The following is a 24,113-nucleotide window of genomic DNA, read 5'->3' as shown; positions in this document are numbered from 1 at the left end:
GGCGTGGGTGGGCAGTGCCATCTCTGCTGGATGCCCTGGGACTGGCATTGCTCACCACCAACGTAGAGGGAGGCTGGCGGTGCAGGGACATGGGGACGGGGAGACAGAGGCAGAGTGCAGCCCGTGGAGTATTTCCCCAAGCACCGCCCTGCAAGGCTCAGCCCACCTCTTCCCCAGCACTGCCTGACTCCTTCGTGTGGTGCCACAGGGGTGACATGGTCCAGCTACACATGGGGCCAAGAAGGCTCCCAGAAATGCGGGGGCCGATAGGAAAGGGTGTCACAAGGCAGCCAGCACGCCTGACGTCTGGCCTTGCTTTGCTCAGCCAACAACATGGGAGAGAGCTGGGACACCCGTGGGGGCTGGCATTTCCACCGGGTAAGGTACCAGTCATGCAGCCAGCACTAGCAGCCAAATCTGCTGCGGGTTGGGGCACCCTGACTCTGTGCCTAGCTGCAGCCACCGAGGCCGTTGATGGGTGCACAGGAACAGGGCAGCCAACCACCCTCAGCAAGGCCCAAAGGGCAGCGGTGCCCAGAGGTTGTGCTGGTGCTGAAAGTGGAAGCTGGGTCTGGATGGGATCTCATGGGGACACAGAAGCCCTGCACCTCCGGAAAAACTCAGCATCCTGGGGGGCATTTGCCTGGGATAGTCAGGGATGGGGGGAGGCCAGGACTAGCAAATCTGAAGCCCACCCATGGGTGCAGTGTCCTGGGCCCTGAGTCCATCCCGAGGTGACACAACCCAGGCGCTGCCTGTGCTGCTGGGCAGATGCCAGCAGCTCCTCAAGCCCCGGCCATGTGGGCCATTGGCCCTCTTGGCAGGGACTGAACGAGTATGGGTGCAGGGCCCTTCCCACCGCACAGGCTTGGGGAGCGGTGGCAGTGTCCCAGCAGCCCCAGATGTCACCAAACCCTCTGGGTGCTGCAGCCCTGACCCCAGGAGCCCAAGGGCTCCCTTGTCCTAATGCTCCTGTGACCAAAGGATCTCCAAAAGCTGGGCAATTTGGTCTCCCTCCCATGCCAGCCTCCTCTCCATGTCCAGCCCAGCCTCTGCCAGTGGTGCCCACCACCAGAGCCATAGGGCAGCCAGATCGCCTGGGTCCCCGGAGAGCAATGGGACACAGCAGAAGGGAAGCTGCCTTGGCCCAGGATCCAGGGCGGTCCCAACCTTCCTCTAGCGCCAAGAAGAGACCCAAGGGCCTGGGAAGCACCTGGACTGGGACATCACCACTTGGGGGAGGGGAAGATCTGGCCATCAGTGGCCCTGCCCCACAGTCCCCCTGAAGCTAGGGAAGGGGAAAGAAAGCACCGTCCGTCCCCCCCCCCCCCCGCCCGGTGCAGCCCCCTCCTTCCTGCCTGGCCAGGCTGGAGCCAGGTGGGGAGGTGCAGCTGGTGCCTGCGCCGCGGGGAGCCGGGGCCAGCGGGAGGGAACAGGACAGCAGCGGGCCAGCCCACGCGCTCAGAGCCCAGCGTGACGGCCAGGCCAGGGCCGAGCAGGCTTCACGGGCAACCGCAGCAGCTCTGTCATTTCAGCTCGGTAATCCTACGCTCTCGTGCTCGCCCGTTGTGAAAAAGCTGAGCAGCTTTATCCCCGAGGTCCCATCTCCGTGCCAAGAACGAGGCCGGGATCGGTAAATCAATCATTTCCCTGCACGCCGGAGGAGCTACCCCAACTCTCCCCCTCGCCACCGCTGCCGGCCCTGCTGAGATGTAGCTGCAACCCGGATTCCCCGGCAGACTCCGCTTGCCCTGCTGCGCCCCCCTGTCCCTTCTGGCAAGGGGATCGCGTTTTAAACGGGAAAATAGACCTCAAAAAGTCTGGAAATGGCAGCAGCATTCCGTGTTACCGGAAAAGCCAGGTGTGGGGAGATGGGAACCACCCCAAAGTGGTTCGATTTTGCTAAAAATCAGCTGATCAGTGGAAAACGCCAGAGCGGCCTCTTGCAAACCAAAGGCGAGCTTGTCTGCGAGCCCAGCTTCTTGCCCAAGGCAAAATAGGCCTTATCTCGCACACGCTGCCGGCCCCCCCCCCCCGCCCCCGGAGCAAAGCCACGTGCCGGAGACATGCCCCGCTCACACCTCGCGCCAGCTCATGGAGAGCAGGGCGAACCGAGGAAAGGCCGTTAAGCCCGAGTCACCGCTCCCGCATGGCTCCGCAGCCGCCGAGCTGTGGTCGCACCGGCGCGGAGCTGCCCGTCCCCGTGCCCAGCTCGGCGGGGGACAGCACGGGGAGCCGGCAGGCCACCGGGCGCTGAGCCTGTGAGGCACCACGGTGCGGCGGGATCCGGCCGTGCCCCCCGAGCCCCTTTCGTTCGCAAGAATGATAAAAGATGCCCTTAAAAGGCTGCGCGGGCCCGGCGGCGGTGGCGGCTGCAGGAGGCGGCAGCTGGGGTGCCGAGCGCCAGGCTGGGGCGGCGGGGGGAGGCGGCGGGCCGGCGGTGGGGGCCAGGCCCCGCGCGCAGGCAGCGCAGTGTCCCGTTACAAGGCTGTTTCCATACTTAGCCGCCGGCGGGCGGCCCGGCCTGCGGAGCCCCGGCCAGGCAGCGGAGCAGGACCAAATTAACTCAAGGGCGAGCAAGGGTAATGGCAACGCCGCCCCGGCGCGAGCGCGCTGCAAAGGCGGCAGCCCCACGGGGCACCCGGCCACGCGCTGCCCGCGGGGTGCTCAGCGGGGACAGCACGGCCCGGGGAACAGGGTCTGGGTGGCCCTGGGGGTCACCTAAAATGCTAACTTGCTCGGCATGCCTTCACTGGGGGGGGGGGGGGAGGTGGGGGAAGAGAGACCCCCCCACCCCGAGCCCAAATGCCCCCTCGGCCCCTCTCAAATCCTGCTGGCATGCACTGGGGCGAGCAGCCGCCGCTCCTGCTCCTCTCCCAACGCTGGGCGCCCCAGAGCCCCAGTGGCCCCCCAGCAGCCTCTGGGGCTCCAACCCGCTGCCCAAAATCTGAGCCACGACACCCACCCCCGCGGGCCACACCACCGCCGGGCACACCAACCCCAGCACGGTCCCCCACGCCACCCCCAGCTCCGGTGGGGCAGCACCTGGGGGGGCCCCGGCGTCCCCCCCTCAAGCCACGGGCCCCCCCTGTCCCACCGGGGTGGGGGCTGGGTGCAGCGGGTGCCCCGCGGCCCCTCGCGCCCCTCACCTGCGGCACCGAGGAGCAGCAGCAGCGAGGCCACGCAGCAGCAGAGCACGTTGAGGCCCTTCATGGTGGCTGCCAGGGGCTCTCTGCCGCGCCGTGCCGCTATTTATACGGCGGCGGGGAGCAGGGCAGGGCGGGCGGCCCTGCACACATGCTGCCTGCTGCGCGGCTCCCGGGGGCCCCCGCCAGCACGCAGCGCGAGCGCGGGGCCCGACACCGCAGGGCAGGCTCGGGGCGGCCGTGGGCCCACCTGGCACCGGGTCCCCGCGGCGTCGCCGGCTGGGTGCTCGGGAGCTGGTTGCCCACCCCCAGGCAGCGCCCGCTCGGGGAAGGCCGGGCTTCCCCCCAAGCCTGGGGGGCGGCAGGGCATGGCGGGGCAGGCCGCATCCTGCCCGCAGCGGGCACAGCCGGGCGCTGCGCCGGCACCGGGGCTGTGTTGGGGCTGCAGCATGGGTGCTGACCAGGAGAGACCCACAGCCCTGGGGAGAGCCGAGGGATCCAGCAGCCCCACAGAGAGGCATGGGGAGAGCTGGGTGCCCCATAGAGAGCCATAGGAAGAGGCGGGTGCCCCCCCACAGAGCCATGGGGAGATGTGGGTGCCCCGTAGAGAGCCATGGAAAGAGGTGGTGGCCCCCCACAGAGCCATGGGGAGAGGTGGGAAGAGAGGGGTACACTCCCTCCCCGAACTATGAGGAGATCCAGCAGCCTTGTGGAGATCCATGGGTAGAAATGGGTGCCCCATGGAGAGCCATGGGGAGATCTGGGTGCCCCCCACCCCAAGCCATGGGGAGAGGTGGGTGCCCCATGGAGAGCCATGACGAGAAGTGTCACCTCCCCACCCCGAGCCATAGCGTGAGATGGGTGCACCCCCGAGGTGTGCAGTGAGCCAGCAGCTCCTGGACGGGGCACATCTGGGTCCCCTCAGCGAGGGGCGCTGGGCGCCCATGGGGCTCAGCCGCCTGGTGCGGCACCGGCCACGCAGCCCCCGCACCCCTGCCCCACCGGCCACCCCGGAACTCAGCCTGGGGGCGCGGACATGGCCCGGCTGCCGGGGCCTGCTGGAGTACGGCTGCCACCTCCCGGCTACGGCCACCGCCATGGCCCCCGCCTCCCGCCCCGGCCCCGCAGCGCCTGCCGGGCCGCACGCAAGCCCACCGCACCAAGCCCAGCGCCGGCCCCAGTGGCGCAGAAATCCACAGCACGGTGCTCCACGGCGCCCGGCCGGGAGCCGCACCACATCTTTAAGCATGGTTGCAGGGGCGCTGCAGCATTTCGGAGGCGAGCTGAGTCCTGACATGCTCATAGCACGTGTGGGCAATGCTGGTGGCCGGGACGGGCACCCACCAGCTCTCTCCCAGAGCACCAGGGCAAACCTCCCCCTGCGGCGCCGGGGGGGCCCGCGTTAGCCCTCGGCCTCCACCACCACGCATTTGGTCACATAACAGTGCCCGCGGCCCCGGAGCCAGGCCAAGCGGCTGGCGCGGGGTGACCCGCTCAGCCCTTTAAATACAGCATCAGCGCACAGCAGGAAAATATGCTCATCCCCAGGGCCGGGATTATCTTCGCCTTCGTCTTCCTCCCCGTCCCAGCGTCCTCACCTGCGTCTACCCCCTGGGAGCTGGGCAAGGCTGCAGTCGCCCGCCCACCCAGGCAACGCCAGCCCCGGCCTCAGCTGGCTGCTGCTGGGGCTCAGCCGAGCCGTCCCGCAGCGCCCAAAGGTGCTGGATCCGCCACCCCCCTCCCCAAGAGGCTGCGATCGAGCGGCCCGGCCGCCGGCTCCGGCCCCGTTTCCCGGCCCGACAGACGCGATGCCAGGCAGAGAGTCTAAAAAACAAAGTACAAACTTTATTTTGTTTCTTTACAAAGGCACGAGCCTCTTTTTTTTTTTCACTTTCTTAACAAAATATAATAGCTTCTCAATGAACACAAAGACCTGAAAATCGTAAAAAAAAAAAAAATACAAAAAAAAAAGAAAGAAACCGAGAGAGAAACAGCTGTGGCTGGGGAGGAACCTACCAAATACCAACAAGGCTCTACACAAGACTGGCCTAAAACCCTACAGCCGCACGGGGGGGAGGCGGAGGCGGGGGAGGCGGAAACGAAAAACGGGGACCCCCCCCGAACAACGAAAAAATAGAAGCGACACAATCACAAAACAGAAAAGCTCTTCTGACCTGACGAATCCCGCAAACCGGATTAAGTGCTTAAAGGAGGGAACAAAGAGGAAAGGTGGAGCGCGAGGCTGCCGGGCCCCGGCCGGGCGGCGCCGAGGCCGGAGCCAGGCGGGAATTCGCCGTCAGGTTTTCATTTCGGGGCCATCACCGAAACTAATAACCAAAAAAAAAAAACCCCGAGCTCCGTCCCCGTCGCCCATCGTGGGGGATGAGGGAGCCCAAAAGGTCTCGGCGGTGGCGTGCCTGCCCCCCGCCCCGCAGCCTGTGCTCGCGCAAGCACCTTCCCGGTATTTTTAAGTGGCTACGGGTGTTTTTCTCACCCAGGCGCGGAGCCGGGGTACGGCCGGAGGCGGCAGGGTACGTAGTGAAAGCGCCCGCAGCGCTCGGCTCCCCCGGCCCGGAGCGGGTGCTGTGTTTTATGCAGTGTCACTTCGCTTGACGTCTCCCTTGCAATGCACCCCCCCCTTAAAAATTAAAAAAAAAAAAGAGGAAAAAAAATCAAAAACCCAACTGAAGACCCCGTCCCAACAGAAACGCGTTTGCTGACACACAGCACCCGCTCGCCAGCGGGGAAAGCCGGGACTGGCTTTGGTTTTGCAGGATTTCCTGCAGGTTGGTTGGTGGGGGGGTGACAAAACTCGGGAGGATCCGACCCCCCACCCCCCCGACCCCAGACGCCCTTCCCGAAACAGTTCAGCTGAGCTCGGAGCCCAGGTTCCAGTTTTGGCCCGTGTCGAGTTAACGCCGCTGCCCTCCCACCGCCCCCCCCGGTGCCAGCCCCCAACGCCGCACCCCCCGTCTCCCCTGCTTGCTTTGAACTGAACAGTGAACTTTGCCTGCTGCTAGCGCTCTGATTTACAGTATAGGAAAAAGGTCATAAAAGAGACCCAAATCGCATTGTATTTTTTAAAAATTTCAGCATATTCTCTGACGTTTCCCTCCCCTGCCCCGTCCCCTCCCCGGCTGCCGGCCGGGGGGTGTCAGGGCAGTTCCCCTTCCCCCAAGGGGTCTTCTTTGCTCTGGTCCATGGAGTCACTGTCGTTGCCCTCTGTGTCGGAGGCGGTGTCGGAGTTGGAGGGCTCGGGGCAGGCCCGGACGGGCGTCACGATGACCGCGCGCCTCTGCTCCTCTTCCTGCAGCTGCTTCTCCTGTGTCCCTTCGATGTGCTGGATCGCCTGCCGAGGGGAACCGCGGCCATGAGCGCAGCCCCGCTGCAAGGGACGGGGGCCCACCCCAACAGCACCCAGCTGCCTGCGGGCCGGCACCCGCTCCGGAGGCTGCCGGCAGCACGGGCCGGGCTCCCGCACGCTCCCTCCCACTGCCCCCCGGCCCTTCCCGGCGCTGCTACCTGAACAATGGTGTCCAGGTTTTGCCGGGACGTGGAGACTGTGTTGATGACAGAGGATGGGCCCATGGTGACCACAGTGACGTGATGGGAGGGAGGCGGTGCTGGTACGATCACAGTGGGGTGGTGGGTGGGCGCTGGGGGACCGTGTGCTGGCAGGAGCTGCGAAGAGAAGCGAAACCCCCCTCCGTTAGCACGGAAAACCTCCCTCCAGCCTCTGGCAACCTGGCCGCAGCCAGCTGCACCCGATGCGCCGGCACCCTGACGCAGCTCCACATCACCTGCCCCGAGCCCAGGCGCCCAAGGCGGCAGACACCCCGGAAGGCTGTTGCACCGCAGCACAGTGTAACACCGCGGAGCGACCCAGCAGCGCAGGGCAGCCTTCGCTGACGCACTCTCCCAACCAAGCACGCCAGCAGGGCTCCTGCTGCCCCTCAGCCCAGCACGGGCTGTGGGCCCTGCACCGCTGGGGGGATTGAGCACCCCCAGTCCTTCCTACGCCCACACCACATCCTTCCCAGGGTGCAGAGGGTCCGCAATAGGCAGCCAAACTGGCACTGGCTGGGTCGAACACTGATTTGTCTTCTCCAGGCCAGGCACTGCACTGTTTGGGTATCGAGACCACGGGAGTTTTGCACGTGTCCAGAAGTGCCAGCTCTTGGTGAGATGTCTGGCTCAGAGAGCTAGGCACAGGTAGGTAATTAAGGAAGAAAATGCGACCCATAACTTAATCCCCGTGGTCACTGCAGCGTTTTCACATGCTTGCCATGTCTCTCTGCACCAGTTTTAATGTAGGGTAACTGCCTCAAAGTGGGAAGAGAACTGGAAGAGATGCACCCCACAGGGGAGGAAAGAGGTGGGCAAGAGCCCTCGGGCTGGGGCAAGGAGATGATGGGGAAAGCATTGCACACCAGAGGCCCAGATGTCTTCAAGAGACAATAAAAGCCTGAACAACAAACAGCCAAACTGCTCACATTCATGCGTCCTCCTAGATGGACGCTACAGCACTCCATCTGAGAGCTTGGTGGCCTTAGCTTTGGCAGAGCAAGAGGCAAACGGGGTTGAAAGGGCTCTAGACCTCTACCCACAAATGCGTTCCAGCTTTCTCCAAGTGCAGGAACACAGATTTCCATTTGTCCAGCTGCAGCACAACAACTGCCCTGCACCCAGCACCGAGTTTAGCCAACATACTGTTATGTTGTGCAAAACCAGGAGAAACTTCAGCAGCGCAAGAGATAACTCCCAGCCCATGTTTGGAGAGGAGAGAAAGCAGGGACCAGAGGGAAGACAAGTAACTGCCCCTTCAGCACAGACACATGCTGGATTGCTCTTCTGCCTCTCAGGATGAATTTGAAGAATTCCCTTTACCCTGAAAGGGGAAAGACCTGGCTTTTAAGACAGCAGAGGCAAAAGCCAGATCTGAGCTACCACTGCCTGCTAATCCTCAAATCACTCTGAACTGCTCAGCTGGGAACCTGCCACACCCCTAAAAGATCCTCGTTAAAATAGCGGATGCAAAGAAACGCCCTAGCAGGAGGCTAAGGAAAGTTCACCTAAAAATAGGCTGAACTTCCCTAGGAGGCAGCTGGGCACGGATCCTGCAGGGAAGCATCTCTGGAGAAGCCAAATGACAGAGGAAGTCAGTTTTTCTCGTTCCCTTTGAAGTTCCCCATGCCGGAGTCTCCCCAAGGGCTGAGCTTGAGGGATGGCTCAACGTCAGGGCTGTGACAAGCAGCGGAGGGAATCACCAATGCAGGGACTGCGCTCTCCTCCATTCTGCCCCAAGCACACATACTCCCCAGGGCATCAGCAATGTGATTTTGGCAGGGGTAAAGACTGAAGACCTTAGCACCTGCAGTCCTGCAACTTCTGACAGGCAGCAATGCTTGCCAACTCGCCTGCTCCCCAGCCCCAGCCTAGCTTTGCACGTGGTGGTGATTGGTTTGGGGGCCTCCAAAAATAGGCTAGAATCTCCCAGTGAGACTTGAACCTTCAGAGGTGGTGTCGGACCTTTATGTCATTGCAAACCACCAGCTCTGGCACGGGAAGTGCTACCTGCATCAACTGCTCACACAGCATTTCAACTGCTGGCATCACCCGCGGACAGGGCCCAAGACCTGTTCCTCACCTCGTCCCATGCCCAGGCCACAGCAAACGTGACAGAAATGTGCCTGCTGAAGCCAGCCCGAGGCTGGGAGCCAGAGCGAGTACCACAGCTCAGCTGACAAGCGGGAGCACGGTCTCCTCCACCTGAGCCCCCGGTGGAAAGGCCAGGCTGGGAAAGCTCAGCAGAGAGGAACTCGGCTCCTGCGGCCGCACCCAGCGCCTCCCGGCAAGGCCTTGGAAGTCCGCGGTCCCTCCAACGCCAAGTTGAATCACTGCCAGCTAAAAAGCAATCTTCCACATACAAAAGCCGTCAGCGCTGGGGAACGGAGCCACTTGAAAGCTGCTGTGATGTGGTCCAAGCCACAATCCCCCCAACACAAGGGGCACCAGCAAACACAGCCCCCCGTTGAGCTAACCCGGGGCCGCAGAGAGGCTGGCAGTGGAGTCCCGCAGCCGCACACAGCGAGATGGGGTCCTGCCGGCAAGGATGGGGGCACCAAGCACCAACTCTGGAGCAGGCGAAGAGGGAGCTGTGGCCACTGTGGAGCAACTACCACGTAAGGCAGGACTCTTTGGCCTGGGCATAGCCTGCCACAAGGCCAGACTCTCCCCAAACCATGCAGGCACCGGCGCTGCCAGTGGGACAGGGGAGCTGGCTAAATCCTGTGTCTGGCTCTGCTGTCCAGGGAGGTTTGGGATGCAAAGTCAAGTGCCATCAGCCAGGTTACTTCATGGCCACAGCCCAGCTGGGAATGGCCCATCCAAGCTCAGACCAGCACCAGGGCATTAAGCCTGTTCCCAGCCATGACGAGGACTGGTGGGTGCATTTCTGGGTGGAGCAGAGCAGCAGCTCTGGGTGCCAGCATCGTCAGCAGAAAAGCCAGGACCCAAGCCACACTCCCCACCACCTTTCCTGCAGCGGGCACCTCTGGGGGACTCCAAGGCTGGCAGCAGGACGAGGCAGAGCCAGCTGCTAGTGCCTTTCCCGGGGCAGACACGATACGGCAGCCAGCCGAGCTGGCTACGAGGAACTCAGTGTCCCACGGTGGGGGCACATCACCAGATCTCTCTGCAGTGGGCTGCAACATCGGCTCCAGTCCCAAACGGAGCCCAGCCGGGACACAAGTACATGGGGAGGCTGCGCACCAAGTCCTTCCCCCACCCCCGAGAATGCAAGCTTTGCTAGGACATCCCTGCTGATCGCAGCCTGCCCCAGGGACCGGAGGTGCCAAGCACCGCGTTATCGAGCTGCCCCTGGCCCCATGCACTTCACCACCCACACGTCCAGCTGCACATCTCACGGAAAAGCTTGTTCAGACAGGAGGCAGCTGGGGTGTCCCCGCAGCTGGGCTACAGCCGGGGCGGGAGGCATCCACGCACTCACCTGGGTTCGGATCTGCTGCTCACGTTCTAGCTTCTCCTGGTGCAGCAACCTCACCTGTTCCTGCTGCTGCTGGAGCTGCACTTGCTGAGCAATCACCTTCAGCTTCTCGGGGTACATGTGGGCCTCCAGGGAGCGAACCTGCCGGCAGAGAGGGCCCGGACGCGTTGGTGCCGGAGCACAGCATGCTCTCCGCACGCACCCCTCTGATCCCACGGCAACACGGCCCCCCCGGCACCAAACCCAGGGGCAGGGCACCGCCGCTCCGTGCCCGTCCTTGGAGCCATGGGGCAGACCAAGCAGAGACCCTGGGGAGAGCCCACCGCCGAGCCTGGGGAGGGAGCAACTGGCAAATCCCAAAGCAGCCCGCAGCGACCGAGAAACCATGAATCGCTCCTGAACGGAGCCTGCTCTGCTAGAACGGACCAGCCCATCAGGACGCTGATCGATGTGCCGGATCCAGAGAGTGACACAGGAGATAAAGCAAGGCTTCGCTCCACCGAGATGGTGTTCAACAGCTCTCTGGGACCTGCAGGTCGCCTGTGTCAGACAGGAGACATCACAGGAGCAGCAGGTCCTGACCTCCCAAATGCCCGTGACAGCACCTTGGAGGTGGGCCTCAGCCCAAATCAGCCTCGGAGGCCCCAGGCCACTGGGTTGTGGTGCTACAAAACGCAACCTGGTGCTACTTGGACCCTTGCACAGCCCTGGGCAGGGGAGCCCAGGACAGCCTCTGGGCTCCCGCCCACACAGAGGTGAGACTTGGGCACCCTGAGCCGAAGGAGTTGGCGTAAGAGCAGCGCAGGCAGGACGGGGGCTGGAACACAAGCAGCCTGGCCTGCGTGGGGGCGGCCAGGAGCCGCCAGGCCACGTGCGCTCGGCTCCGGCGCCGCTCCAGCATCCCTCAGCGCTGCCCGCTAGAGGGCGAGCCCGCCCCGCGCACGGCCTGCGCGGCACCGCACAGGCGCCCCGCATCCGGATCCGGCCCCGGCCAGCCCCGGCCTCACCTGCTCCTCCAGCATCATGCGCACCGAGCGCTCCTTGTCGAGCTGCTGCCGGAGCTCGATCATCTCCCGCCGCAGATCCTCGGCCTTCTCGTCTTCCCAGATGTCCGGCGAGCCGATGCCCTCATCTTTGTCCTCCGCCCGTCGCCGTTTCGGGGAGGAGCCACTGAACTCCTGCCAGATGGATGTGGTGTCAGGGGCCAGACCCGGCGGTATGGGGAGGACAGGAGTTTCCCCTCTATTCCTGCCCCGATCCCCCCATCCGGACCATGCACAGGACCACAGGCTCCTCGATGGTGGAGATGTGCCTGCCCACCCTCCCGGGCTTCACCCCTACTCAGCCTTGGGCAAAACCACTTCTTCCAGGAGCACCTGCAAGCTCACAGCATGACAGAGCCCTGCTGCCAGGCAGCTCCATGGGACTACCCGAGACCCAGAGCTGCCACGGGCATGAGAGATTGGGGTCCTGCCTGGATACACTGACCCAAATGTAAAACAGGAGCCCTAGTCCCCTTCTCCTCCTGCTGCATTGGGGATGTCAGGTTAAGCTGGGCACCTCTGGATGCCAGGAGCGTGCGAAATGCCTCCATTTCCCTGGCACAGGAGGACAGAGGGTCTCCACCTGACCTCCGGGGAGAAGCAATGATGCACTGACACCTCCCAAATTTATGGAAGGAGTTGCTGGCAGCATAGGGAACGAGCCCTTCCTCGGCCAGCCCAGCCCCACCCCAGCAGTGCTGGGTGCGAAGGGAGGTACTACCTGGATGAACCGCTTGAGCTGGGTGTTCTGCTGCAGTAGCCGAGTCTTCTCCTGCTCCAGTGAAAAGATGTATTCAGCCGTTTGCTGGAGGATCGCCGCCTGGAGAAGAGCCAGGAGGGGGACCGGTGAGGCAGGAGACTTTTCTGTGAGGTCCCTCCCCAACCGCAGGAGATCCGTTCCTGCTGAGCTCCCTTCCTGCCTAGGAGGCAGCAGGACCACTCCTTGCTGGCCCCAGCATCTCCAGGCTTTGCTTCACCTCCAGACCTTGTGGCTGTGCTCTCTCCTGGGCTTTCCCTCCACCCAGTCCACACAAATGGCACTAGATTCGATTCATCTTTCGCAGGAACATCTGACCTACTCCCTAGAGCTGCCTCCTCCCACCACTCTCCTTCTGCAGCATCAGGAAAGTCCCGCTGTGAAAGGGCCCCCTTCCTACCTTGGGCACACACAGTCCTGGTGCTGGGAGGCTGGGTTTTGTTAGACACACCCAGACTGCTCCTCTGCTCTGGCCCCGGGACACCGAGTTAAATACGCACCCCATATTTAGCATGCACACCCCCCCACAAAGGCAATTCCCCCAGGGAGGGAACTCCATCACACTTTGGAGAAAACGGCTTTGTCCAATGCAATGAAAACACTAGTTCTAAAGTCTCCGAGTGCTAAAGAGCCTGGAAGTGACTGGCAAAATAATGTATGCAATTATCCCCAGTCATGCTTACAGCCCCGTCCTGCCTGCTCAACAAGCATTGCAGAAAACCTCAATGCGCAGGACGGACATCTGAATCGCACATCGTCGATGTGCTGGAGCACCGATTCCCCTGCTGGGTGTCCCTCGCAACCCAGAGGAGATGCCACCTCACACGTGGCTGCTCCCTGTGCTCACCTTGCTGAGCTTCTCCCCGTCCGTGTGTGGGATGAGCGTTTTCAGAGACTGGAAACCAGCATTGATGCTCTGCATCCGCCTTCGCTCGTTGCTGTTGGCGATCTCCCTGCGTATCCGCCGCTCCTGGTCCCGCTGGGTCTCCGGAGTCAATGGGATGTTGGCCAAGCTGCAAGAGACGCCCGCAGTTAGGGAGGGACAGGGCCTGCACCCCTGTGCACACCCTGGGGACCGCTCGCTCTCCGTTTGGAGCCCCAGCGCCGTGTCTTGGGCTCGCGCCCTCTGTTTCCTCCCCTGCTTTGCAAGGACAGTGCAAGCAGCCAAAGGGACTGTCAGGAAAAGCCACGGGCGATGATTGTCCTGGTGCTGCGCAGGGCTCAGCCCACACCTCATCTCCAGGCACAGATCGAGATGCTGGTAAAAAAGCAGCAGGGAGGTGGTCGTTTTTTTCCACCCTCTCCCCAGTATCCTAACCTCAGCTGGTCCTTCTAACACCTCTGGGGACGTGTTGACCCGAAACACAGCCCCTGTGCAGCCCACCAGCTCCGCAGGCTTGGACAGGAGCTGGCCAACAGCAATCTGACAGTATCCGTAGGGCAGCTCCAGACAAAAAGAGAGGGCTCACGGACACCCCATGCGCAAAGATGCCCTGGCTGGAGTCAGACACAACTGTCCCCTCTGCCTGCCCTGTGTCCGAGCATCCTCTGCTACCAGCACAAACTACCCGCTGCCCACCAGCGGGTCGGTCCCGGCTGCGAACACAGCGCCCACTGCGTCGGGAGGTCCCTGACAGTCCCAGGCCGAGCGGCAAAGCCGGACCGTACCCCACCGCCGCGGCACCGCAGCCGTGCCCACGTGCGGGGCCCTCAGCAAGCTGGGGATACCATTACCCAGGCGATGGGGCGCAGCGAGGGTCCGGGTCCCCCTCCCCGGGCGGGCAGGCGGGCGAGCGAGGCCGCGGGCTTGCCGGCTGCGGTCCTGGCGGGGCCGGCCGGCGTGTGTGGCCCCGGGAAGGCGGCTCCCTCCCACTCCCGCTGATGGCTTCCAGATGACAGCTCCCAGCAGAGAAGCCCCCGTCCCACCCGAAGCCGCAGCTCCCGCCTGCTTCCTGCCGCCTCCTCCTCACGCCCCGCTCGCTCGCTCGACAGATGGGCCGGGAAATGCTTCCCAGACCCGGCGCCACTGGCAGCAAGCGGGGATGGGCAGCGGGGAGGGAAGAGCTGCCGAGCGGCAACTGGGAGGGCTCCGGCTGGCCGCCGCCAGCTTGCACGTGGTCCGCGCGCCGGCCCCCGTCTGCACCGAGCAAAGCCCCTTTCAAAGGGGGTCTCTCTTCCTCCTCCAAGCCCAGCTTCTGCAGAGGCCCCAAGATGGAGCGGGGAGCAGGAAGACTAAATCCTAGCATGCAACAGACTTGTTAAATCTGCAGAATAAAGAGGGAAGGGATTTACACCGGGAGGCGAAGCAGGCAGCGTGCCCACCCCACGTTTCTCCCCACCTCCCTGAGGGCAGCATGGGGACGGAGAGCGGCACCTGCCCGGGGCTCAGCGCTGGGGAGGACGGTCCCGCAGCGCAACCAGGGAGCCGCTGCTTGGAGAAGGACTGGCGACAACCGCAGAGGGATCCGATCCCTCCCAAGCCATACCGGGCAGCAGCCGGCAACTGCGAGTAATGCGCCGGGCGAGCAAATTCTGAGCCCCGCGTTCACAAGATAGCTGGCCATTAAAACAAAACAAAACAACACAACCCACAGACCACACCATCCTGATGATTATCTTGCTTCTCTTTTGTTTCCTGGCCCGAGTTTAGAAGCCAGACTATTAAAAACCAAGAAACAGATTTCCACGGGCGCGAGAGGCTACCCGGAGTACATAAGCCATTATCATGCACATGCTATAATTAAGACTCCATGAGAACGCAGCTATTAAAGTCAGGCTGGAAGGTCAGGGCAGGGAAACCTGCACATCCATCCACCTGCCGTCCCGCTGTCCCTGTGTCCCCAGCCAGCAGGTCAGATCTGAAGGCCAGAGGGACCCCAGCCTCCTCCAGAGCCCCCTCCCTGCCCAGGCACACGCTGCACACCTGCGGGGCTGCACCTGGCACGGTTCCCTGGCACCGCTACCCCGTAACATGGCTCAACCACGTCACGAAGCCAGGACGTACTGCCGGGGCTGGGGAAGCTGTGAAACACCGAAGACTAAACACGAGGCACAGCCTCCCAGCACAAGGTGAGATAAGATGGGTTTCAGCCTTCATCTGGAGGCGGCGGGGACGGCTGTTTGCCCCCAGCTTGCTTTGCAACACTCGTGCAGGTGCCAAGCAGTACGAGGGGCTGACGCCGCTCCCCAGGACGCCCCAGCTCCCAGGCCCCACGAGCCAAGACCGCGTCTCACCCTCTCCCCTGCGTTGGGGCCGGAGCGCTAGGATCACTCGGGTCCCTGTGGGAGCGGGATCAGCCAGCAGTGCCGAGCAGGCATGCGGCCACCAGATTATCTTCAGGCAGCCTCTAACAGGATCGGCATAACCCGAGCCAGCTGGGATGAGCAAAAGGCTCCCAGAGGTCAAATGCTGTCTGCAGGAAAGGAGCAGGGCTGGTGCGCCAGACAGCCCAGCTCAAGGTCAGAAGGGAGTAGGGAGGGCTTTCTGCCCAATGAAGCTCTGGGCACCAGCTCCAGGACAGGGAGACCAGACCTGTCCCACTCAGCACATGACAGATGCTCGGTTCAGACAGCAAGGCCTTGCGTCCACTGCTGAGGATGCTGCAGCTCATGCTGCTGCAGCAGGACAGTTTCTCGTAGACACCCTGCCTTCACGGCCATCGTCTTGACAGTAAGCAGGTTTAGGAGCACAGGGACCCTCCCAGAGCACTCATCAGCTGCTATAGCCAGGGAACAAACTGCAATTCCTTTGAGCCCCATGCATCTATGCATCTCAGCTCGCAGGGCTGAGCAAAACGCTTGTCCTGATCTGCCACAGCCAAGCGTCATGGCGCAGGTGAGCACAGGACGATGAGTGCCCGATGCACTAGACCTCTCCCGTGCAGCTCCAAATGGGTGCCCCGGGAGGGTCTTGAGATGTAATGGGTTGCTGGGGGTCTGCCCCGCTTGCTGAGAGCAGCCGTCTTGCACACCGGCTCCAGCTCCATGGGCTGAGAGCTGCCTGCAGTGGTGTGGTAGCCTTCTGGCACAGACCATGACATCCGGGCAGCAGAGAGGAGCTCACAGGCCTCACATCCACTCATGGCTCTCACCAGCGTTCCTGAAGCCGCTCAAAACACCTCTGTGAAGAATGGGCCCAAACTCGTCCCTATGGGTTAAAACATACCAAGCCTTTGCACTTCCCAGCACTAGCTGGAAAAGGGTTACGGGGCCTGAAATCACCGGGGCAGGAGCATACACGCAGGAACAGAAATCGCAGCGAAGACATGGCGATTCTGCCAGAGCAACGAGGCTCTTGCAACCACAGCTTTCTACTACAGGGGGACAAACCAAACCGGGCTGAAATCAGCCCCCAAACACCTTTGTGCTTCTGGCCTTGACTTCGCCAGGCCCATGCTCTGGGGGCAAGGCCATCCAGGAGGTTATGCCCAGAAGGCAGAGCCCTAGGAGCCCTTGGGTATCCACACCCAGCCTTGCAATCTCGCATCAGGATCGCATCAGGTGATCATATCTCGTATCAGACAGCCACCTCAACACCCTACAGCTGGATGACTGAGTGCACAAGGAGCAAGCAGCAAGGCAAGAAATCCCACTCTCACCTCGAGGACGCCTGCCTGGCTGTGTTCTGGTCACAGCCTGCAGCTGCGTTTGCATGAGGAACCATCCTGCATGGGAGAGAGCCCCTTGCTCCTGTCCCAAAGGAGAGCACATGGCCAGGGCACCGGGCCACGTGTTCATACCTCAGCTCAGAGCGAGGTGGTGGCAGGGGGAGCACAGCCCAGGGCTCTCTGTCAAGACCACCATCACTGACATTTATATTTGGGACCGCTGCCAGGTCATCGTCACTGCAGTGGTGTGGACAACACTCCTGGGACAAGGAGAGACAAGCACAGAGGGGAAGCAACAGGAGAGCAGGAGATGGACAGCCCTGACCTGTCTCCGGCAGCTGCCCCCAGACTGGGGACAGAGAGGGAAAGTTCTCTCTCTCCTTCCAGGAAACAACATGTAAAAACGCACCACGGGTGCCGTGCCGTACGGTAGGGGAGACCCTGTCACCCAGTGCCTCAGCCTCTAGGGTTAACCCCTTCCCACGCTGCAACCCTGCAGCTCCCACCAGCTCAGGCCGAGATGCTCTGCCAGAGGCCAGGATCTCTGCCCAGCTCCCCGCTGGGCAAAGGAAACCCGCCCCTCTGAATTGGGCTACTGGCTCCCCAGTGTTCCCATCTTTAACAAGACAGTAACCCCCCAGATGCTGAGCTTGGCAGGTTATAACGACACTGTTCCCCTGTTAAGGGCAGGGTCTGCCCCCGATCTTCTTGCAGTGCTGCTTCTCGGGGCCCTAGCACGTGGCTGCGGGGCCTTCCTCCAAATGTGGCTCAGGGATTTTCACCCATCAGCCACAGCCCCACAAGAGGAATTAGACAGAGACCTCTCAGGCCGGAGAGCGAGGAAGCAGTTTCTTAAATACAAGAGAAGGAGGAAGAGCCCATTTCCTCACCAGGAGACCTCTCATAACCTTCCCCAGCTGCTCTTCCTGGGAAGAGACTTATAAAGTGACAGAGCTGAACGCAGAAAGGGGAAAAATAAAGGCATCGTTTCAGAAGATGGCCTGGTTGTCAAACAACACACTCAAGTACCTCGGGCTACTTCCGCTGGGAACCGGGGGAAGACTTAGACATGCCTGCTGCCAAATGCAGCCCAGCTGATCTCACGTTCAGCCCCACATGCACAAGAAAAAGCCAGAAGATAAGTCAGCCCAGTGCCAGCCCAGATCCTGCCTGCAGAACCACTGTCTCTGATTGCCCTGGCCAGGCAGACACCCGCGAAGGGCTCGGAGAGAGGATCACACTCACCACGCAGGCCCCCCATCACTGCCCAACAAGTCACACCCGCACAGCCTGGGTGGACTTCACCACGGGATCAAGTGCCTGCTGGTAACAAGCACTAGGGAGCCACTCACAGAGCAGGGCTGGGCTGTAATGGGATTAGGGAAGATCCATCCGCACCAGCAATTCTTTGCCCACGCCCCTGTGAAGGACCCTACTCCTGACAGCGAGTTCAGCTCAGCCCTGCAAAAGCCACACTCTAAGCACATTGCCCCAGGAGAGACCTGCTTACGCAGCATATCAGGCTCCAGACAAGATACCGATGATAACGAGACTTCAGCAGTAGCCGGCCTTCCGGGCTGTAACCCTGCCACTCGCTCACTTCTCCGGCACATTACTCAAGTTCACCCTTCCTGGTTCCAGCTGTTCCCGCGCAAGTTCACCCGGACACGGGAAGCTCTCTTGCCATAAAAGCTACTGCAGAGAGAAGCCACAGGGTTTCTACAGCCCTCTCTGCCATGGGCACACCAGGGAGGCGAGCTTTGGGTTGTGCAAGTAGAATTTGGTCTTTCCTTCCCAAGCTGCCCACTGGCATGCAGGTGCAATTTGGCAGGGGATATTATGTTGCCTGATATCTCAAGGAAAGCAAAACCCTGGAGGTAACAGAGCTGTCTGACCCTGCCTCTCTGCTTCTCTCCCTCAAGGATGCTGACAAGCTCTGAGACCTACCACAGACACCCCAGCTCGTTTTCCTCAGTCCTGAACAAGTGCTACAGTTTGTGCTGATGGGAAGAGGAAGCATGGCCGTATGGGGCAGGGCGTCCCCAAGCAAGGGGCACACGTGCGGCCAACGCAGGGCAGAGTGTCCCCAAGCGAGGGGTGGGTGGAAACCAGACCTGCAGGCTAAGTTTCTGGTCTGCCCTATACTAGCTGATGCCCAGGGTGAGCGCAGAGGCCCGGAGAGAAGGATCATACTTTCCTGCCTGGATTTCCCGAAGGAGCAGCCTGAACAGTGTGCAGTGTGCCAAGCCCGGCAGCAACCGTCGCCGGGTTGCCAGGCAGGAGGCCGGTGCTCCTGACGCAGGGCACGAGCCCGCGCTACGCAGCTGTGCGGCTCCAGGCAGGACGGGGCAGCCCCAAGGACCCACGCAGCACTGCTGGGATTGCTCCGGAGGGAGATCCCAGGTGAGGGCATGCTGCAGGCTCCGCCTGCCCTGGCTCCATGCCACCACGGGGCCCCGTCCTGCAGCTGGACCCTGGTGCTGGGATGGGTGGAACAGGGCGTCCCCGAGGAGGTGGCAGGGCCATAGGGGCCCCCATGGAGCAGGGCTGCCCTGGAGCAGGCGAGCTCAGGTGGGTCACAGCTGCCCCACAGGTATGAGTAGACCAGGGTGGGTCAGGGCTGCCCCACAAGTGCAGGGGGACTCTAGTGGATCAGGGTTGCCCCACAGCAGTGGGTGAGTCCCGCTAGGTCAAGGCTGCCCCACAGGGCCCCAGCAAATCTCAGCTGCCCCACAGGCACATAGGGGCAGACCCAGCAAATCAGGGCCACCCCCCAGGGCCCCTCTGGCGTGGGATTGCCCCACAGTAGGGGGTGCGCCTCGGTGGGTCAGGGCTGCCCCATAGGTGGAGCTGGGCCTCACCAGGTCAAGGCTGCCCCACAGGGCCCTAGTGGGTGCCCCACAGGCACGTGGGGGCCCAGGCAGGTCAGGGCCACCCCACATGGCCTCAATGGCTGAGACCTGCCCCACAGGGCCCTAGTGGGTCAGGACTGCCCCGCAGGTAGAGGTAGGCCCCACTACAGCCCTGGTGGTCAGGGCTGCCCCACATGGCCCTGGCTGATCAGAACTACCCCACAGGGCCCTGGTGGTCAGGGCTGCCCCACAGCACTGGGTTGCCCTGGTGGCTCAGGGCTGCCCCACACAGCCCTGGCCAGCCAGGATTGCCCCACATGGCCCTGGTGATCAGGGCTGCCCCACGGGGCCCCGGCCGGCCAGGCCTGCCCCACGAGCTCCCTCCGGGTGAGGGCTGCCCCACAGCACCGGGCAGCCGCGGCGGCGCAGGGCCGACCCCCGGGCGGCCCGCAGGTGGAGGCGGCCCCGCAGCCGGGGCCACCCGCAGGCCGCGGCGGGCAGGGCCCGGCGCAGCGGCGGCGGCGGGGCCCGGCCGGGCCGGGGCGGCGGCGGGCGCGGGCGCCGCTTTGTGCGGCGGGGCGGCGTGGCCCGGCGGGGCCTACAGCGCCCACAATGCCGCGGCCGCCGCACTACATGTCCCGGCAGCCCCGGGCCGGCCCGCCTCCTCCAGGAGGGCTGCAGAGTCACGGCCAGGCCCGGTAGTAAACACACCCCCCCGCCGCCCCGCCGCACGCCGCGCCGCGCCGCCGCCGCCGGCCCCGGCCCCCCGCCCCGGCGTGGCCCCCTCCCCGCCGCCGCCGCCGCCGCGGCCCCCCGCCGCCGCCAGCCGCGGCGCCCGCCCGCGGCCCGCCCGCCCGCATGGCCGCACAGCGGGGCCGCGCCGCGCCCGGCCCATGTGCGCGGCGCCCGCCGTGTCCCGCGCGCCCCCCCGCCCGTCTCGGCCCGGCCCGGCCCGGCCCGGCCCGGCCCGCGCCCCCCCCGCCGCCGCCCCCCCCGCCGCCGCCAGCCCCGCGCCCGCCGCCCCGCGGGCAGCGCCGCCGCCAGCGCACCCACGTGCTGCGGCCATGGAGGCGCCGCCGGGTGCCCGGGCAGCGCCGCCGCCCCGCGGCCCGCGCCGCCGCCGCCCCGCGCGCAGGCTGCCCCGGTGGAAGCGGGGAGCGGGGGGGCGTTGACTGGGTTTCGCGGCCGTTGCGGGGGGCGCCCACCTGCAGAGCCCGCCGATGACCTCCTTCTCGGATTTCCTGAAGTGCTGCAAGGAGGGCATCTTCTGGGCGGGCACCATGAAGTACTCCATGCCGAGCGGGGCGGGCGGCGTGCGGGACGCGCCGGGACGGGGCGGGACGGGGCTGCGCGCCGCGCGGCTCGGCGCGGCTCCGCCGTCCGCCTGTGTGTGAGTGTGTGTGTGTGTGTGAGTGTGTGTGTGCGCGGCGCGCGCGTGTGTGTGTGTGTGTGTGTGTGAGTGTGTGTGTGAGTGTGTGTGTGTGTCTCAAGGCGGGAAACAGCTGGTGCGAGCGCAGCGCTCCCTCCCCCGGCGGCGCCGCCTCCGCCAGCCACCGGCCCATGTAAACAAAGGACGGCGCGGGCCCCGTCGGGGAAGGGGAGGGGGCGCGGGGGGGCCCGGCGCGGCAGCTGGCGGCGGGGGCGCGCCCGGGCCGGGGGGCGCGGAGCTCCGCCGGGGGGGGGGCAAATGGGAAAAAGGGGGGAACCCGGGGGGACGATGCGCGGATGACAGCGGGGTGAGAAGGGGCTGCTGGCGAGCAGGGCGCGTGGGCACGAAACGCGGGAGCGGGCCGCCGCCGGGGCCCATCGCAGTGGTGCTGGGCCCCGCCGAGCACCCTCACCCCCCCGAGCCTGCCCCGGCCCGGGCGGCAGCAAGCTCCCGCCAGGCGCACGGGTTGCCCACACAGCCCGTTCAGCGAGCGCAGCACCACGACGTTGGCGCGAGGCGTCTCCAGGGCCGCCGTGGGCTCGTCCGGCAGAGCCTGCGCCGCCCCCGGGCATGGCGGCCCCTCCGCGGCGCCCAGCCCGGGCTGCAGCAGCCTCCCGGCGAGGCCGAGCCTCCTCAGGTCCAGCCCGACGCCTGCGGGCCGTGGCCTGCCCCAACCCGGGAGCCGGCACCGCCGTAACGGCGCTGGCAGCTGCGCCCTCCGCGTCGCCAGGATCAGGCCTGCGTCCCATGGCCCAGAGCCCCCCCAGGATTTGACGTGCTCCCCCCGGGACGCGGCAGGAGCTGGCCGGCGGTGCCCGCCCGGCGTTGCACGAGGCACCGCAGGGCTGTTTCCCAAGTTTTCGGCTGAGGCAGAGGATCGCGGGGCTGGCGGCAGCCGCAGCCCGCCAGCTCCCTCCTGCCTTCCCTCCTCTTCGCCGGCTGCAGCGGCGAAGCTCGTGAGGGCTCCTGGGGCTGTCGGGAGATGTAGTTGGGAGGTGCGGCAGCGCTGCCGAGGGCTCCCAGCGCGGGGGACGCTCCAGGTGGACGCGGTGGAGGTCTCCTCGCCCTCAGCCTGGCGTTTTCTGTTAGAGGGCGCAGGACCCCCGTGGCCCCCGCTACGATGAGCTACCACAGCCGTGTCAGGGCCGGACCCGCAGCCCCCCGCGCTGGAGGAGCGTCCTGGCCCCCCCCCCGTCATGGCCAGGCCTTGCCCATGCCAGCAGGCCCGAGCCCCCCGGGGCGTGATGGGAGGGACTGTCCCCCCCGGCTCCTCCTTCCTCCCCTGCTTCCTTGGCCCAGGCTCGGCCGCCCCGCAGAGCTGCTGGCCGTTCCGAGCCCCATTCCCCACAGGAGCTGGAGGGACAGGTCCTGCCTGGGCCCTGCCTGTCCCCCATCCCCGCCTGTGCCCCTGGCCCGGCCCTCCCTGCCCCAGGGCTCTGGCCAGCATGGCCCCCCCGCCCCAGCGCTGCCGGAGCCCCTTTGCGCTGGTGGCAGGCTCTGCCCGGCCTCTCCCGCCACACTCGGCCTCCCTGGGCCACGTCGTGGCGCCCGGTCACCGCAGGCCGGGCCCCCTCCTCGCCATGCTTTCCCGAACACGTGGGGGACTCCCGTTCCCCCCCCCCGCCTTCCGCCTTCCTCCTCCCCTGCTGCTCCTCCACCGGCCCTTGGCCGCCGGCTCTGCTGGCAGCCGGCTCGGCGCTCTCCTCCAGGAATTCAGCCCTCCAGATGTCGGCGAGGCCGCGGCACCACGCGGCTGCTCCGCGGTGAATCAGCCGCATACCAGAGGCGAGGGCGCGAGCGGGCCTCCGCCCCGGGCCCTGGCCCCATGGGGGCCCGCTGGCCGCCGCCGCACCACCGGAGCCCCCAAGGACCCGGCCATGCTGCCGCGGGCAACGGGCACGACCGGGCCCTGGCTCCGCTGGCCGGCACCCCAGGGGAGGGCCCGGCGCGGCGCGGGCAGTGGGGGGCTGTCTCGCAAGGCCTCGGGGCGGGGGGCCGCTCGCAGCGAGCCGGCAACATCGGCGTGGGAACAGACAGGGAGATTGAGGCCAGCGACGAAACCGGGCTGGGAATTAGGAGCTGCTCCATAACTGCTGGAACAGGGAGGCTCTGGAAGAGGCTCCCGGCGGGAGCAAGGCACAAAATGGTCGTGGGCCGGAGCCGCCAAAACCCCCAACGGCAGGTGCCCCCAGCCCCATAGCAGGGCCCGGAGAGGAGCTCGGTCCTTGCTGGGGAACCCTGGTGCCCCGCAGTCCTGCTCTGGCGACATGGCCACCTCCCTCAGCCAGCGCGGGGTGGCACGGCCGGCCAGCGGCCCCCGGAGCAGCCGCCCCGAGCCGAAACCCAGGGGCCACACGCACCGCGCTTGCGGGCGCCCCGTGGGGCCTCACCGGCCACCCCGCACGGCAGTAGATGGCCTCGAAGCACCGCGGGTTGCCCAACGCTTCCCCTAAGATGCCGCTCGAGTCGCTGGCGGCGGTGCCTCTGCGCCGCCCGGGCTGCGGCCGCCTGTGCCAGCCGCCTGTGCCGCCTCGGGCTGCAGCTTTTCTTTTCCAAATTTCAGCTGAAGCGGCTCAGTCATTTCCAAGAACAATATTGGTGGAGAGACATTGTTTTTTTCCCACGTTAGAAAAAAAAAAAGAAAGAAGAAGAAGAAAGAAAGAAGGAAGAAAGAGTAAAAAATTGGTGACAGCTGCTTCCCCGAGCCTCTGCGCGCCGGAGCGAGGTGCTGGCGGCCAGCAGCAGGGGAGGAGGAGGTCACCCGGGGACCAGGTGGGGCCTCAGCGATGCTGCAAAAATCCTGCCCGCACCGCACAACTGCAAAGCCTCGCAAGAAAAAAAGAGGGAAAAAAAAGAACTCTCTGCTTTTGCACATGCTCTGGGGAAGCCTCGGGAGGTGAAACAGGCAGCAAATTCCTCCTGCGCCAAGCGTGCTCCGTCCTGCCCCGCAGCTGGCCGTGCCGCCAGCCACGCTGAGCCTGGGCCTGCAGGGGCTGAGCCGGGCTTGGCCCCGTGCCTCCGGCGCCAGGATCGTCTTTCCTGTCAACCCGGTATTTCCCCGCTAGTGCCAGAAACAGAGCGAGTGGCCCGTCCTGCCCGCAGAGAGGCGAAGCCCCCCGGGAAGGGCGGAGGCAGGGGAGCGGGGCTGGCGGGCACCGAGCGGGGACGAGGGCCACCAGGGCCGAGCAAAGCGCCACGGAGCCCCGCACATGGGTTTTCTCCGCTGTCAGGCCCGCTCCGCGGTGCTGCACCCACGTTTCTCACCGGAGCTGG

At 64.7% G+C, this 24,113-nt stretch overlaps 2 protein-coding genes across 2 annotated transcripts in view; both read right to left on the bottom strand.

Annotated features, from left to right (window-relative positions):
• The window catches only part of SRL (sarcalumenin), a 34,729-nt gene extending 31,425 nt beyond the window's left edge, over positions 1–3,304 (bottom strand). Inside the window, exon 1 of the mRNA XM_064520531.1 lies at positions 3,150–3,304. Coding sequence (XP_064376601.1) covers positions 3,150–3,213 — 64 coding nt within the window. The 5' untranslated portion in view covers positions 3,214–3,304. The remainder of the gene's footprint in view (positions 1–3,149) is intronic.
• Positions 3,305–4,969: 1,665 nt separating this feature from the next.
• TFAP4 (transcription factor AP-4) lies at positions 4,970–20,931 on the bottom strand. The gene is made up of 7 exons (XM_064520530.1): positions 20,617–20,931; positions 12,800–12,965; positions 11,917–12,015; positions 11,160–11,330; positions 10,156–10,293; positions 6,669–6,827; positions 4,970–6,495 (listed from the first exon to the last, which is right to left on the bottom strand). Exons 1-7 carry the CDS (start codon positions 20,703–20,705, stop codon positions 6,301–6,303), a joined length of 1,017 nt encoding a protein of 338 aa, XP_064376600.1. The 5' UTR covers positions 20,706–20,931; the 3' UTR covers positions 4,970–6,300.
• Positions 20,932–24,113: the final 3,182 nt, after the last annotated feature.

This window comes from Dromaius novaehollandiae, chromosome 14, assembly GCF_036370855.1.
Source record: "Dromaius novaehollandiae isolate bDroNov1 chromosome 14, bDroNov1.hap1, whole genome shotgun sequence".
NCBI classification, from domain to species: domain Eukaryota; kingdom Metazoa; phylum Chordata; class Aves; order Casuariiformes; family Dromaiidae; genus Dromaius; species Dromaius novaehollandiae.
Note: the sequence above shows the minus strand (reverse complement) of the source record. Positions and strands in the feature narration are given on the sequence as shown.